Source organism: Passer montanus, unplaced genomic scaffold (genome assembly GCF_014805655.1).
Source record: "Passer montanus isolate IOZ18808 unplaced genomic scaffold, ASM1480565v1 scaffold68, whole genome shotgun sequence".
Taxonomy (NCBI): domain Eukaryota; kingdom Metazoa; phylum Chordata; class Aves; order Passeriformes; family Passeridae; genus Passer; species Passer montanus.
In genome coordinates, this window is record NW_024371926.1 from 3,861,024 (window position 1) to 3,877,533 (window position 16,510).

Consider the following 16,510-nt stretch of genomic DNA (forward strand, 5'->3'; position numbering starts at 1 on the left):
GTGCTCTCTAGCATCTGACACTGACAGCAACACTAGGAAAAGTAGCATCAATACCAGTTAAGGTATTCTTACACCCTTCTCTACCAAAAAATAAAAAATCACATCTTTATGATACCATGACTAAAGCTTCGATTCTCTCAGAGAACATTCTACATATTCCAAGTCAATACTAACTATTAAAACTGACAATAAGCAGAAGCTAAGGGGAGCTGAATCCCCCACTGCAATGCTGCCCCTGGCACAGCCCACGCCGAGGTACTCACTCCGTCCGCTCCCGTGGGAATCTGCCCGTTGACGTTGAGGCTCCGGAAAGGGGAGTGGGTGGACAAACGTTTGTCCCACTCACTCGGCCGAGGCTCTGGGACGGACTCCATGAAGTTCTTCTTCAGCTCACTGATGTTGGCGTGGTGCTTCTTTATTTCTTCCTGGGTCTTATCTAGATCCTAGCAGCAAAAGGACAGGATAAGTGAAGGGACACGGAGAGACCTGGGGCTGCCTAAGCTGCGCTTAGCAAAGCTGCGCTTAGCAGAGCTACTGACAACTTCCCAAACGGGGCTCACACTGCAAACACACAAAGGGAGCGTTCCTCTCTCCTCCTCTTTGATTAACTGGGATAAACTGCAACCCCAGAACAGGGTCTCCTCCAGCAGCGGGACATGCCATGGGTTCATCTCAAGCTACAGCAAACCAGGTGACAGCTGAGCTGGAATAGAATGGATTTTCCCCAAACTGGATTTTTTAAAGTTGCCAGACTCTGTTTCTTTGGGTTATTTAATGTAACATCTTTAAATTTTGCGGGTTTGTTTTCTTCACCCTCTGCTAGCCTGAGTATTTCCAGGTATTAATAAAACTGATGATAAAGAAAATGTTTTCTCAATTTTATTTACTCGCTTCATACCATTTTCTCCTTTTTCCTAGCAGAAATTATCTTTGTTTCCAGAATATCCCCATTACCATTTCTTCCCCTCCCTCTCATCCCTCCAGGAGCTATCAAAAGCAGTTTTAGACTTCAGAAACAAAGATGAGATGATTTCTTTTGGAAAAAAAAATCAAACTGAAAATTTATTTTATGCTGGATCAATCAAGAAACTACTGCTAAAAGTTTTCATCTGGAAAATGTCAGATTTTTACTGTGTGATGCCAGTTTACAGCATAAACACACATACTTCAAGGCAAGTTAACTTGTTAAAAATAGTTCTTCCTTGCAAGCAAACCAGAGGCTGTAGAAAAGAAAGTTTTTGCAGCAGGCAGACAACTTTTCAGGATGGGGCCAAAAAGCAGCAAGAAAGGGGGAAATCGAGGTCAGTAAAAGCATCACCAGGAAATTTCACTCTTTTTGTGTTTTTAGGTGTTACTCAGCCCACCAGTTTTAGAAGATGGGACAGCAAATGCATCCTTAAAGGAATGCCTTCCCAAAAATTTCCATTCCTGCAGCTCACCAAGGACACACCACCCTCCCTCCACAGGGCTAAGCCCCAAATGCCTCTTTTAAAATATTTACTTTTTCTGGCACAGTTCTGGGAGGAAAATAACAAATTTTCGCTTCTATCCTACATGAAAGTATAAGGCAAGTGCCTGTTAGGTAGGAAAAAAAAGTAGAAAGGAGTCTGCTGTGGACTCTGGGGTAAATCCCTGCCTGGTCCAAGAACCCTACAGGTGCTCCTGGCTCAGAGAAGAGAGAAGGACCACCATGGCTTTCCAGCACTGCACAGGAGCAGGGCTTGGGAGGGCTGGCAGAGGAGCCAAAGCCACGAGGAGCTATGTGGAGCTGGGTCTGGGAAGCACCTTGAGGAACCAGCTTGCTCAGTCTCACCCTTTCCCTCCTGTTTCACACTTTCTGCAGGAAGCCACTGCATGTGGAGTGTTAAAAGGCTTTCAGTAAAATTACCAGGCAGCTTCAGGAGGGTGAGGTCTGCCAGGAAAATATGGATCTGCCAAGTGCATTGATTAAAAAAATAAAGGGAATAAAGGGGGTGAGCTGCTTGGTCAGCCCTATGGTAGGGGAGGGCTGGAGCACCTGCAACAGAACTGTGGGAAGGGGAGTGGAGACGGAATGGGTTTGGAATCAAGTATTGCACTGGTGGGTAAAAAGAGGTTAGAAGCAATGACCAAGCTCTGTTTGGGGTTGGGGAATTTGAGCTGTTTGAATTGGGTGAAAAAGCAAGAGGCATGGTCTTCAGTGCGCTCCGGCGGCAGCCAAACTCTGCCTATCACGTGCAGACCCTTCACTTGTCACTCAAAACTTGATGTTGTAGCAGTCAAAAAAACCCCCAAAAAACCAAACCAAAAAACAAACCCCAAGAAACCCGCACAGAAGCTGCAAAACTTTGAACATTCTGATGAGAAGGCAGTTAGTACACTCCACTTTCAAGAGATATTACCAGGGAAACCCTATGAGTTGCTGGTGCTGCAAGTTTGAGTAGAAACACGTAACACAGGACAAGAGTATCAGAAGCCACAAAACATCTCCCATAACAGAGTGTATTAAAGAAAATAAAATATATGATTGGCATGGTCTGTTCTGAGACTGAGCTTGGGTGAAAACAAGTGGAAAGGGCTCCGAAATCCAAAGGGAGGAGCTGTAATGTGGAAGGATGAGCCGGGATCACTGAGCCTCTCTATCAGATCCAGAGGGACCTGGCACTGAGGCAGGATGGGGTCCAGGGGTGGTGAGGTGCTGCAAGGCCAAAAAGGGCTGGGAAGAGGATGGAAAAGCTGTAAATACCACTGCAGCATCCAAAAAGATCCCTCGTGCCTGAAGCAACATCGACATTGTGGTGGCCTGGACACCACAGAGGTGAAGATTTCACAGAATCCTGGAATGGTTTGGGTTGGAAGGGAACTTAAAGCCTATCCCTTTCTCCCCCTGCCCTGGGCAGGGACACCTTCCACTCTCCCAGGTGGCTCCAAACTTCATCCAGTCTGGCCTTGGGACACTTCCAGGGATCCAGCAGCAGCCACAGCTGCTCTAGGCAATCTGCCCCAACTTCATCACTAGCTTATCCTGAATTTTGTATTTTCACAGACTGGCTTTTTCACCAGGAAAATAATTTATTTCAAGCACTGAAAAACTGGTCAAGGAGCCCAGCACTACAATCCATGACCCTCTGAGCAGCCAGCAGGTCCCAGAGCAGATCTGAGCACTGCCAATCATGTATTTTGGGGAGGTATGCAGTGCTGAAAGTCAGAAGAGGAAGAAGGAAGAAGGGCTTGCACATTATCATGTTTGTTGTCACCATGCAGAAGCATAATTAGAAAATCAAAATCAAAAGGTCTTTCATGCAAGAGCATGCAAAAACAAGGGCAGCAGCAGAAGAGGAAGAAGTTCAGAGCAGATGCAGAAGGTTTAGCAAATGCAACTCAAAAAAAGCTTCAAGTTCATACAAACCTCCAACATTAAATTGCTATGCCTGATATAAATGTTTTCACCATCTAGCCTCTTTGATCTCTTCTGTGAAAATGAAAGAAAAGGGGAAAACAAAACAAAACAAAACAAAAAGCACAAAAAATTAAAACTTTGGTCTTGTGGGATTGATAAATCGGCAAATTAAAAAGTTAACTCAGCATTGGGAGTGCAGCACTGTGGCAGCATGGGGTGGGAATTCCCACTGGAAATGGGGGTCTGGTTCATGGAGAATGGGAGATGCAATGAGTCCTTTAAAGAGACAGCTCCCAGGGGGCCTTGGCTCTGGCCACAAAGAGACAATTCCTGGTTTTCTGTGGAAGCCTCAAATAGTCACCACACCACATTCCTGAGAGATGCAGGCCCACCTCTGGGTTTGAGGCTGCACAGCCTTGGGGGAATTTTACGAGGTCCCAACGTGCACAGCAACTGCACCTTAACCACTTTCCCATCTTGGATATTTCCCTATTACTTAATCAATACCAAAGAAGCTTTCTCCTGATTTTTGTTTTGCATTTCCTGCAATGCAGGCTAAATTTAGTTTCTAACTAAAATTGTTACAGAGAAGAAATTTCATAAATCAAAGCACATGTGTTTCTTTTGAACATTGAACATGCATAATTTCAGCAATGAGGTTGTCTGTGGGACAAAAAGCTATTAATTTTCCAATCAAGTATTTGATAGTTTAAAGAAAACCAACACCCCAACCCAAAGTCCATGAAGAAATTGGAGCACTGTCTTTTTAAACAGGTTACAGATGCATGAATGATATGGCAAATTTGGCCAGTGAAAGGGTAAAATGGCTAACCTTCCTCATTCTTATCAGCTCTTCCTCTTTTTCTGCAGGCTGCTGCTGTTGCGCAGTGATAAAAAAAAAAAAAAAAAGAGTTGTTGGTTCATTTAACTACGTTGAACCTTGGGGGGAAAAAAAAGTGAGCAACCTAAACTGAATTATTAGCACAAACCTGGGGCTGGGCACCATTCGTGGTGGGGATTGTGACCTCAGTGTGTGTTTTCCTCACCTACATTTAAGAAATAAATTGGTAAAAACATTTCTTGTTAGTAGATTTGTTTTAAGAAACCATTTAGTTTCCAAACACAGCTGCATAAAGTTGGTTTTGAAGTGCTGGGGGAACATGCAAAAACCAACATGCAGCCCTGGGCAGGAGTTAATGACACAGCAGCTCCCCAGCACTTTGTTAGTCAACGGCACGTTAAATAATTCCTCCAGCTTGAGAATTATTTGTATTTGAAACCAGTGCTCTCCAGTGCTTCTGAAGAAGTGCTTCCCACTTGCATTAGGCTAGTCAGGCAATGTTTTCAAATGGCATTTTCAGCTGGATCTCTCAGTGAAAATCCAAACAAAGCAACATGCTCAAATTAACAGAGACCTTCTCAAAACTAGAAATTATTGGTTGTATCGCAGGTGTTACGTTGGAGGAGGTAGTAAGAAGAGGCATAGCTACAAAACCAAGCCTAACATCACAAATTAGGTTCTTTCCTGTCTATAAGTAGAGAGCCAAGATTGTCTTAGCACTCTAAGGGAAGTATTTTAGGGAAACTAGATTACCAAGTACTCTGAAGGCAAAGTATCAGTGGGTGTTAAAAGAAGTGATGCAGCTCCATTGGAGAAACAGTAAATTTAGTACATTCAAATCCACATTTTCCTCCCACATCTATGTTTAAAGGGGAAAAAATCCAATGTTTAGGCATTTAGGAAAAAGCCTGTAATAAATAAAATGTTCTCGTTCTCAGTGTAACATGAGGGAGGGGGAGCAGCTGGACAGTAACAGCAGGGCAGCATCTCTGTGCTCTGATTCCCACCCCACAGTGCCAACCTGAAGTTCCCTTCAGCAGTTTCATTTAAAAATTACTGTTCATGCAGGCCATGGAATTTTTTGAAGCAACCGCCCTTTCTTCACCTCCATCTCCAAACCTTAATTAATAGGAATCTTCCCTGGAGATGCTCACACAAGACCCACTGTGTGATATGTTTAGAATTATATGGCTCCAGCAATGCTGAGAACAGCTAAATTTTGGAGTAATGTGAAAACTGTGTCTCAAGGCAAACACTTCTGCTGCACCACTGCAAGGTTTCAATAATTCAGTAATATCTGCTGAATATTAAGGACACTGTAATATCAGCAATAATTTTGCACATTATTTCAACTTATTAGAACAGCACACGCATATCAACCCCAGCAAAGAACTCAGACATTTGCAGAAAGATCAAATAATGGTTAAAAGTACTGAATTTAAACAATAAACTCCCCAAGGTCTCACCAGTGCCATTTTCAACTTAAGTTTTAGTCCAGTTTTCAGCACTGTATTGCCAGCTCTCCCAGCAAAAGCCTATCAAGGTGAAAAACATTCTGGCGCTGGGCTGCAGAACAGATCCATTATCAGTGATTTCACTGGAATTCCCTCCTGCTGTCATACCAAGAATCAGGGGGCACAGCCTGGCCATGGGGGAGCTCTGAACTCTAGTTCCATGATCACATGCAGCTCTTGCCAGTGCTTTTAACCATCTATCAGCAGTCTGCACTTGATTTGACTACAAACACCAACACCCGACTGCCCTGGAGCTCCTTCTTCCACCGAATGTCACAGCTGGGATTTCCCTGGCACGCAGAGCCCTGTTCGGGACAAACCCCTCATCTTCCAGGACAGAGCTGCTGCTTTGGGGTGACTTTCTTGAGTGATGCTCCAGCTCAGCTCTTCCCAAGAGACTCCGTTCTGACCTACCTTTGAGGCATCCACTGGCTCCTGGGGTTTCTCCAGTGGAAATTCTTCACGTCTCACATCAGGTTTTGCTGTTTCCTTCCCTACTTTAGATGTGGCCATGTCCTTCACGATTGACTTCGCTGGGGCTGGCTCTGCAGGGTGGCTTTGAGCAATGGCTGGGGCTGAGGTAGGCCGGGGACTCCGCTCTGGGGTTATCACAGCCACTGCTGAGGATGGGGGACAGACAGGGACAAGGTTCAGAGCAGGTAACTTCTCAAAGGACTGCACAAAGTCTTTCCAAATTACAGTGATGTCATTTAAAGAGATAGGGAGAAGGAGAAGGAGGATGAAAAAAAAGGGAAAAGAAATAAAGATGTTGAGCAAAGCAGCTTGTGCATTTAGTACAGGAGAGTTGAGATTATTTTCCTTATGGTTTAAAATAAAATCAAATAAAACCCCATACCAGATGGTTTACAGAAAGCAAGCTTGTACTCTGCAGAGAAGCCACACCAGAAAGACAAATCTATTTTTGACATTGTGCCATGAATTTCTGGGTCCTTCACACACAACTGACACGGACTCCATTCCAATGCAACTAGAAAAGACACAGTGTGAGGAGTTCTGTACTCATGGGCATCTCCTCACACAGAAACAGATGGCTTCTGGAAATAAAACATAGGCTTTCACCCCCCACCAAAAAAATAATCAACAAGCGTTGCTCTAGCAAACATCTCAGCAACTTCCCGGTGGGTTTCAAGGCAGGCTGGAGCTGTGTGTCTGAGCTGGATATCTTCAAGGCATCACAGTGGGAAGATACCCAGCACCTCCAGGACAGTGCAGAAATGAACAGCATGCTGCCAAAAATCATTTTTTCAGAGGATGACAGTTGTAAATACTAATACTCTACACAAAATCAACTGCCTACTCCTTTCCTTCAATTCCTGATTTGCCAGGTAGTTGCCCAACCCCAAGGAAATAGTCAAGCCAAAACTGTGTGACAAAGCAAGCCCAAATTAATTTCTTGTGTCCACCTAGGTATATAATAAGCTATTTGGTTCTCCGGATGCTGGTTTTTAGGGATGTTTCACCAAAAAGATACCCTGTCACATAAAAAAATATCTTTGATGTGGTCTCACATTCCCAAAATCACAGTTTGCAGCAGGACTATGCTGTGAATCATATTCCAGCCAACATGACGTCACTCATGTCCAGCCAGTCACTCACAGAAATATTGCTTTTAAAATAAAAACTGTAATTTCAAGTAACTCCTTAGTAAGAATTCCTGTTGTACTGAAAAGGTAACAACATCTCATCTGTGTCTTAATAAAACATAGGGAGAATAAGGTGTCTATGTGGCCAAAATGTACAAAGTGGAGGCAAAAAAAGAATTTTTTTTTTAATTTCTGAATTTCCAGAGATTGGAATGACACTTTCAAGACAAACTCCTGGACACCACATCCTGTTGTGAACAACCTTAAAACCCACCCCACCACTGCCAGCTCCACTCTCTCCCTGCTCCTTGGCACAGCAGTTCATTTCTGTGACCCAGACACTGTGTTATCCTCTTCAAAGGACAATCGGTGCTGTGTCCCAGTGTATTCATGTCACGGAAGCAGTGACAGCTGCTGGGAAGGTTGTACAGAGGTGAGATGGCAGGGATGGCCGGGATGAGGAGGATGCTGGGAGTGCAAAGCTGTCACTGCGGTGGTACCTGACTCCTTCGGCAACGGCTCTAGTTCTCTCACCATCATCATTTTTTCTTCCTCCTCCTCCTCCTCCTCTTCAATTGGGCTTATCTCAATACTGCCAAGATCACGTTTGGCTAAAAAAGTTATGGATGTGTTAAAATGCCACCTTAAAGAGGAAGCAGCAAAGGAAATATTGCCACCAGTAAATCCGCAGGGCCATCTCTCTTGCTGCTCTCCCAGAGTATCAAGACATGCAGGAAAAATAGTTAACAGACACCAAGCTTCTCCTGTGCCATCCAACAATGAGTTCTGGGCTGCCAGAACTATATTTTAGTTACATTTTTGTGATTAACCGCCTTTGACTATTTTGACACATGATTTAAACACAGTAAAAAGCACTGAGATATAAAACATAGGTTGGAACTGGATGATTTTTAAGGTGCCTTGCAACCCAAACCATTCCAGAATTCTATGACTGATCACCATCACCATGGCCATCACCTCACCAACAGTCCCTATTGGGAGCAGAAAAGCCAGGATGAGGGAAAGTGCAGGAGGTGGATGAGAAGGGACAGCTACAGCAGGAGAGCCTTGGATGCTCAGGTCTGACACCAGCTGATGTCCGATCTGCTGCCACACATCCCGTGGAATACAGAATCATGGAATCTGCTGAGGTGGAAAACACCCACAGGGATCATTGAGTCCAATTCCTGGTCCTGCACAGAACATCTCAACAATCCCAACCGGTGCCTGAAAGCATTGTCCAAATGTTCCTGGAGCTCTGGCAGCCTTGGGGCCATGGCCATTCTCCAGTGGTTTTCATAGCAATCAAGGAAACATGTGATGTTCCCAGTTACCTCCCTCTATGGCTTCAAACTCCTCTTCCTCCAACTAATAATCAACTCTACTTTTAATTATGATTAATATGGATCTGTCTGCAGCAGCAATGTTGCTCTGACATTCCTCCCCAACTAGGAAAGTAGCAGCTCCCTAGTGAAGAAATAAAGTGGAATATAGGTGACCTCCAGCAGTCCCAGATCTCATAACCTGATTTACAGGCACAGTATGCCCCTGCAGCTCAGGGGAACAAACCTCACCAGAAGGGAAGTATGGGAGGAGTTTTAAGAGGCCACTGCACACTCATTTCCACACACAGCCAGGGCATGGCACCCCCTCACTGCACCCAGTGAACACCTGAAAAGCAGCACACGGCAAAGCCAGGAGTGATTTTAGTGCCAACAAACATCACCACAACCAGTGTAACCTCTGTCCTACAGCACTGCATCACTTTACCCCAGCAGCATCAGCACAGAAGCCACTGCCACCAAACACCACTGCAGCTGTACCTGACCGCGGCTGCACCAGCTCCACTGACTTTGGCTTGACAACAGGAACCTTAACGACCTCTACCTTCTCCTCCTCCTCTTCCTCCTCTGCAATGGGTTTCATTTCAAAAGGTTCAAGAGTGTGTTTGGCTAGAAAGAGGTTTGCAGGTGTTAATGGGGGTTGGGGACCCACACAAACACACGATGGTCACCACAGCAAGGAGTGAAGAGATCCTTCTCAGCAGACTGGAGCAGCAAGGAGGTTTGCAGGCAGCTTAATAGTCATTTTCCACCATGGAACTGTGTGTCAATCCTTTCAGTGCTGTCAGACCCAACAGTGTATTGGATGAGAGGAGGAAAGAACACAAAAATAAGCTCTATGGGCTCCTTGCCCAGGAAAGGAGACGTGGGACACATTAACAGTTCTTGAGCATGGAACTAGGAAGGGCTCTGCCTGCAAAGTCTGGAGTGAAGTAGGTGCTGGCTGGCAAAATCCAGGAAAAACACATCCAGACAAAAAAGCTATCCAAAACCTAGCAGTTTTAATTAAATACACTTGAGTGATCAACTTCAAATCTACCCTGGTGTCTGAATATAGCACTGGGTTTTCCCCACCAGGAGATGCTGGTGGGAAAAGAGATTAGTGAGGATTCAAGGAATGCCCATGGAGAGGAAGTTTGCCACACTTCATGCAAACTTGATCTAGATAATAGAAAAGCAGTCATGCAGTCAAAAAATTCTGGGTGGTAGGAAGATACCCAAAGCATCTGCACGTGAATTATCTCCAGCCCTAACACACCACAGGTGGTAACTATCCAAGACATGAACTCTGCAAATATTTGCAACACTGCTGCTGTGATACACTTATGAGTATTCAAATATGCTGTTGTACCTAGACACCTCTTAAGGACATTCATATTTATCAACAGTACCTACTCTAAGAGAAATATAAGCTCCACAGAGCAAAATGGGTAGCATTTCTCAAACACCAAAAAAACCCAACCCAAAATGGCAAGGAGGTTCTGGGATGAAGAATTTCAGAAGCTTCGTGACAAGTTTCAAGATCAAAACTTGAAAACCTAAAGTTTTCAAATCCATATATAAAAAACTACCCACATTTAACAAGACAGTTTTCAAGTGCCAGCACATCCTAATCTTTTCCCCACCTCCCCACAGGAACTGCAGTCTAATGAGGTGCAAGGTGGAAATTTAAGGAGTCTTCCAGAGCTGGGCTGTATCTCTTCTCACTGGGAAACTCTTCTTGCAAAGAAATGAAGAGAGAAAGCCACCAGATTTGGTGAAAATTGGAAATTGTCAGGAACAAGCATGTAGAGGATAGGAAAGGCACTGCAGAGAGTTTTAGTCACCACCACAGCTATACCTGGCTTCTCTCGGATCTGATCCGCAGGTTTTGGTTCAGGAACCTCAACCAACACCACCTCCTTCTGCTTCTCTTCCTCTACGGTTCTGAACTCAACCTTTTGAGTCGCACGTTTAGCTGAAGAAACGGGGCACATGTTAACGACCGCCCGCATGGCAAAGGCGCAGATGTCGAGGGGGCAGGAGTGTCCCATTCCCAGGCTGCTCTTCTCCCAGACCTGACATCCAGGTGTAGCACTGCAGCTGCAATTTCTCTACTCATCTGGAGTCATAATGGCATGGTCAACAGGCAACCAGCAGCAGTGGTTCCCTCGCTGCTGTGCACCCTGCCTGAGGAATCTCACATGTGCAGACTGCAGGGAAGCTGGAACATGGCTTTGCTGCCTTATGGAGCTTGAACCATCCCTTCCCTCCAGCTCCACAACATAAAACCCAGGCTCAGGTTGCCATTGAGCCCAGAAGCAGGGACAGCCTGGCTCCTGCTGGCCACGGGGTGCTGAGCAGCCCTGGTCCCCCCAGACTACAGCACAAACCCAGGGATCAAAGCAACACGGTCCCTGCTCCATCAGGCAGGTGTCCGTGGTGCACAGGGATGCTCCTCTTTCCCTGGATCCTCACAGTGCACAGGGATGCTCCTCTTTCCCTGGATCTTAATAGCCTGTGATACAGATCATATGGACCAAACTTAGGCACTCCCTTTTCCATGCCTCACCTCTTCTGCTGCTATCAATTTCTTTTAAAAATCTCAGGGATGAGCCCATCTGACTGACACACTTCAACTCCAACCTGAGCATCACTTTAAGAGACACTGAAAAAGTTTCTATCATGGCAAAAAATCTCCCCTCACGTAAAACTACAGAATTTAAGAAGTCATATTAAACAAAACAAACAGAATGGCTTAATTCCTGATTTTCTAAAGGAAAATGCTTTGAGATCAAATGAAGAAATACCTTTACAAGCAGAACTTAGCCATAATCCTTCAGCACCTACCTAAATTCTTTTCATCAGTCAGATCTGCTGGGACCACCCTTGGTTTGCATTTCTGTATTGGGTCTGGCTGAGATGCAGTTCATTTACCCATAACAGCCCTCACAGCACTGTGATGTTGAGATAAGGATAAACACTGGGAGAGGTAAAGGGCAAAAGTACTGAGCAATGTTAGAGAGCAGAATGATCATGAGGAATTCTTGTTGTAATTGTGGTGAAAGGAAAAGGGGTGGATTAGGTGCAAATTGTCCGCTTTTGTTTTACATTGGGGGAATTTTCCATTCACTGGGAGAGGTAAAGGGCAAAAGTACTGAGCAATGTTAGAGAGCAGAATGATCATGAGGAATTCTTGTTGTAATTGTGGTGAAAGGAAAAGGGGTGGATTAGGTGCAAATTGTCCGCTTTTGTTTTTTAAGTTGGGGGAATTTTCCATTTGGTTGTGCGGTTTTGTTGATGTGAATGGAGGTTGTGTGATGAATCAGAATTTTCTGAGTTGGAAGGGACCCAAAAGGATCATCGAGTCCAACTCAGAATCAGAGAATCACAGAATACCCTGAGTTGGAAGGGTTCCACAAGGATCATAGAGTCTAACTTTCACCATTAAGTGAATGGCCAATATGGGGAACAAACCCATTCCTGTGGTGTTATCAGCACCCTGCTTTAACCAACTGAGCACCAATTCAGTCTCACCACAGGTACATAATTCCTAAACAGGTAAGGGGCAGGAACAAGGTCTTGTACTACAGTGACAACTTAAGCCTGCGTTTTTGTACAGCAGGGAATCCAGGTGTTCCTTAAGGAGTTCTTCAGCATCCTGGCGACTCCAGAAGGGAGACAGAAGATGCAGCAAGGACTGACTCACCTCCATCGAGGCTCCTGGACGCCCTCTTGCTGGCCGTGCGCTCGAACTGGGGCGCGGGTCGGTCGATCAGGGCGCTCGCCTGCCGCGTCTGCGCCTGCGTCCGGCCACTGTAGCGGAATTTGGAGCCCAGTGCCAGGAACCTGCTCTTCGGGATGGCCTCAGTGGAAGTCAGCCTGAAAGACACACACGTTTAAAAATCACATCTCCAAAGCCAGGAAGGGGCATGTGAAGAAGAATTAAACCAGAAGTTAAAAGAGTCTCTTGCATCCACTTGGCCAAGGAAATGCACATACTAATGGTGTTGCACAGCTACATGACCCAAAGATCTCTGTCTTATGGTTCTTACAAAGCAGAACTCACTCGAAAATTTTCTGCAAAATAAACACCTACTGTCCCTGAAACCATTTCTCTCCCATTTTTCCAAAAAGCTAAGGAACAATGGTCATTTTCAATAGTTAAATTCAAGCGCTAAGTTACCCAGGGTGAGGCTACTGTTCAGAAAACCCACCTGAAGAAGGTGTGATGTTCAACACATACTTTCCAGAGCTTCTTTGCTGCCCGGTAACTTGGTAGCTTGAACCCAATTGTACTTTCATACTGTTCTTGCTGTGGAAAGCGTAAGTTATTTAGGTATAGCAGGAAATAAATGTGGTAGGAGCCCAGTCCCCAGCCCACCACCCTGGTCTGCTGTGGCATAAACTGCTGAACTTGCCCCAAAATGTGCAGCAGGACCTCAGGTGAGAGGAAAGAGAGGGCTTGGCCACTAGCCCAGGCATCCCTCAGGATGCACAGGGATTTGCAGAGCAACATGCCGTGGGTTTATCCCCCCTGTCATACTGCCCAGCTGTGGGCTGAGGTCTAACACTGACCTCCCTACAAGGCTGGGTCATGGCAGTCAAAGCAGGAGAAGGAGGAAGAAGAGGAAAGAGGTGGATCCCTACTGCAGCCTCTCTCCCTGATGTAACCAGGCTGCTCCAGGGATTTTCATGAGAGGCAGCACCAATGCATCCATTCCCTGCTTCCTGCACTTAGATGAAAAGCTAAATCTAATTTTTAATTATTTTCTTTGAATGCAAGCAAGACAAAGAGCCATTGTCTTGCTCCATTTCGAAAAAATGAGTTCGTTCTGCCCCAATTTCATCTGTCAACCTCCCGTGCCTTTCCCTGGATGCTGGGAATACCCAGTGATGCCAGGAGGTGGTGCTGGATGACACGTTGTTACACTGTCACCAGCTGGCTTGGAGCTTCAGCTGGGATCAGATACCCTGATGTCAAACGTTCCTGCAGAGAAGAGCCTGACCCCACCCCGCTCCGTTCCAGGGACACACACACTGTGAGGATCCCAAGGAAACAGGATGACAGGAGCCCACAGGAGCCAGTCATACCTCCCCTGGCCGAATCTTTATGAAGAAGCTGCTGCGTTTGTAGGAAATCTTCAGGACTTTGGGCCATGGGAAGCGGTTGATTCTCAGTTTATCTTTGTAAACAAGAAGGCCACTGGAACAGACTCCCAGAGTGATATCCACTCCTTCCAAGTCCTGGGAATGCAGATGAGGATTTAAGCAGTGTCAGGTTTATGAGCTTCATGCCAACAGCTGCCTTCCAAATTATCCCTCTGGTCTTCCCATAAATTCATCTCCCCAGCACCTGGATTCCAACTCTCAGATCCATGGCTACCCTTCCTTTTCTTTCACGCTTTTCCTGACAACCTCCTCCCTCCCCCTGATCTCTCCTGTTCTGCTGGTTGCCCAAAAGGCTCATCAAGAGCCCATCCTACATTTCCTGGAGCACAGAAGCTCATGTGGCAGGGAATACATATTGTATTCTAAGCTACTCAAAGACCTGTCTATATGAGGAGCTTTGGAAAGTTTCCTGAGACATATAAATGATAAGCAACCACAAACAATCACTTCTCTTGCAGGAATGCCTGAGGCATTCCTGTTGTATGTCGGTATTTCCATACTTCCTCTCTTTCCAAAGGAGCTTCCCAAAACAGGTAAACTTGCTCCTGCAAGGGAAGGATAATCAAATTACAAAATCCACCAGTAGGTGCACACACGCTGGCTCACCTTGGCTTGGTGAAGGTCAACTCCATACATAGACAGCTTTTTTGCATTCTCAAGGAATTCCAGGTCTGCTTGGGCTGGAGTCATGGATCTGCAGAAAAAGAAAGGGATCAGTATTCTCAAAACTGTTGCTTTTAAGAGGAGACAGATCAGACTTCATGAAATCCATTTTGAATAGATTTTCTTTTGCTTTCAACATAAAAAAATCTGTGCCCAGATAATGAATTATGAAATCACTCTTACTGCCTAAATTTGTCCTTTGAGACATCCCAATAACACAGCTGCACTTTATTCCTGTGAAGCTGTAAAGGCACTAGAGATGGAAGTGAGGAAGAGCAGTGAGGGGACAAAACTTGATTCAGCAGAAGAAACGCAACTGAGCAAAAGGTGATAGGTCCTATTCCCCACAGACCTCCCCAAACCCAGCTATTGTTCTCCAACCAAACACATGGACAGCTGAAACCACTCAGCAGAGATTCCAACCAGGGAACCAGATGAATGAGAGGTTTTCTGGGAACAGATGGTGCCCTGTCTGCAGGAGGGGCACAGTTTAACAAAGACATCCTGATAATGGAGGCCATTATCAACGTTATTGAAGTGTCCCTGTTAATACATTTCTGGTGTATGAGGTACATTAACAGCTCTGCTGGGAGAGGATTCAGCTGCATACATTTCATTTTCTACTCTCCTTTGATGCCTTCCTTACTGAAGGCTCACACACATCTTGTGTGTGATGTAAATAGAGGTTTGAGCGGTGGGGGACAGGGCAAAGTCCACTGTAAGGACAATCCTGTAGGAAAGCCCCAGGAGCAGTCACCATCCTGATATGTACCTTGTGCTTTGCAAATACAGTAGCAAGAGCTGGAGCACGGTTTAGCAGAGATTTCCCTGGAAATATCCAAAGAACACATGGATGTTACACTTGGGGACATAGTTTAGTGGTGGGCTTGGCAGTGCTGGGTAATGGCTGCACTCAATGGTCTTCAAGGTCTTTTACAACCTCAACAATTCCATGCTTCTATGATTCCCACTGAAAACCCTCTGAAGTTTAATGTTCACAAAATATAGACCAGAAATTAAATGGGGACGTGTTGTTTTCTCCTGCACATGCAGACAGATTAAATATAACTACATCTTATACATTAAAGTCTCCTGGTGAGGGCATGAATAATTCAGCACTGTGATCCACCACTTCTAGCACAGAAAATGGCCTTTGACTCCAAGTCATGAAGCTTGTTAGAGGCCCAGTACTTATTTTCCTTAATTTCCTCTACTCTCAATGTAAATGGAGGGGAATCAATTTAAAATATTGATTTGCAGGCTTGAGTGAGGTGTTGAGTGGTCACAGCCACAGCCCACATCCACCCTTCCCAATGTGCTCCAGTTTTTTGCTCCCATCTGCCTGTCAGAAAGTCTTGTCTCTGCTCCATTTTTCCTTTCTAGGAAGATACATCCAAAATAGGATGAGGACGAGGTTTACCCTTGAATCTGATACCAGAGAGAGTCCCAGGAGTTGTTCAACCCTGCCTTAACCAGACACACCTGAACCTGCCCAGGTCATGGCTGTATTCAGAAACACTTACTGCAGGTTTGTAACTCCCGGCTCACCTGCAATCCTTCCACATTAGGAAATGAATGTTATTCACTAAATGTGAGTAGAAGAATGCCCAAACAGGCTGTAGGTTATAGTGTGTAAACAGAGAAACTAGATCAAATTACAATCCAAAATTACAAAAATCCCAAAGAAATATATTTTAAAAAGGCAAAAGGCAAGGTTAAAACAAGTAAATTTTGCATTTGCAAATGAGCTAAACCCCACTTCCATGGCTAGTCTGTGGGCGAAAAAAAGCACTTGTTACTAAATAATTGCAAGACTTTCCATCTGCTTTCTAAAAATATAATTTCTTCTTCATGCAGGACAAAAGAGTTCCTACTTCTTGAAAGATTTTGTCCAAAGTATTAGATTTTTTGTTAAAAGTTAATGTTCATAGAGTCATCATAAAATCACAGAATGGTCTGGATTGGAAGAGCCCTAAAAGATCATCTTGTTCCATCCCCTGCCATAGGCAAGGACA

General features: G+C 45.0%; 1 protein-coding gene across 42 annotated transcripts in view; it reads right to left on the bottom strand.

Moving 5' to 3' along the window:
* Positions 1-16,510, bottom strand: part of EPB41 (erythrocyte membrane protein band 4.1) — an 86,749-nt gene that overhangs the window by 23,300 nt on the left and 46,939 nt on the right. For 14 of the 42 annotated variants that reach the window (XM_039729001.1, XM_039729002.1, XM_039729012.1 and 11 more), the window contains 12 exons: positions 14,439-14,526; positions 13,755-13,907; positions 12,878-12,975; positions 12,370-12,542; positions 10,522-10,638; positions 9,162-9,290; positions 7,839-7,949; positions 6,149-6,354; positions 4,369-4,425; positions 4,212-4,256; positions 3,389-3,451; positions 264-443 (listed from right to left, as the gene is read on the bottom strand). In XM_039729001.1, coding sequence (XP_039584935.1) covers positions 264-443; positions 3,389-3,451; positions 4,212-4,256; positions 4,369-4,425; positions 6,149-6,354; positions 7,839-7,949; positions 9,162-9,290; positions 10,522-10,638; positions 12,370-12,542; positions 12,878-12,975; positions 13,755-13,907; positions 14,439-14,526 — 1,420 coding nt within the window. The remainder of the gene's footprint in view (positions 1-263; positions 444-3,388; positions 3,452-4,211; positions 4,257-4,368; positions 4,426-6,148; positions 6,355-7,838; positions 7,950-9,161; positions 9,291-10,521; positions 10,639-12,369; positions 12,543-12,877; positions 12,976-13,754; positions 13,908-14,438; positions 14,527-16,510) is intronic. The other 28 variants (XM_039729020.1, XM_039729004.1, XM_039729024.1 and 25 more) reach the window with 18 other exon arrangements.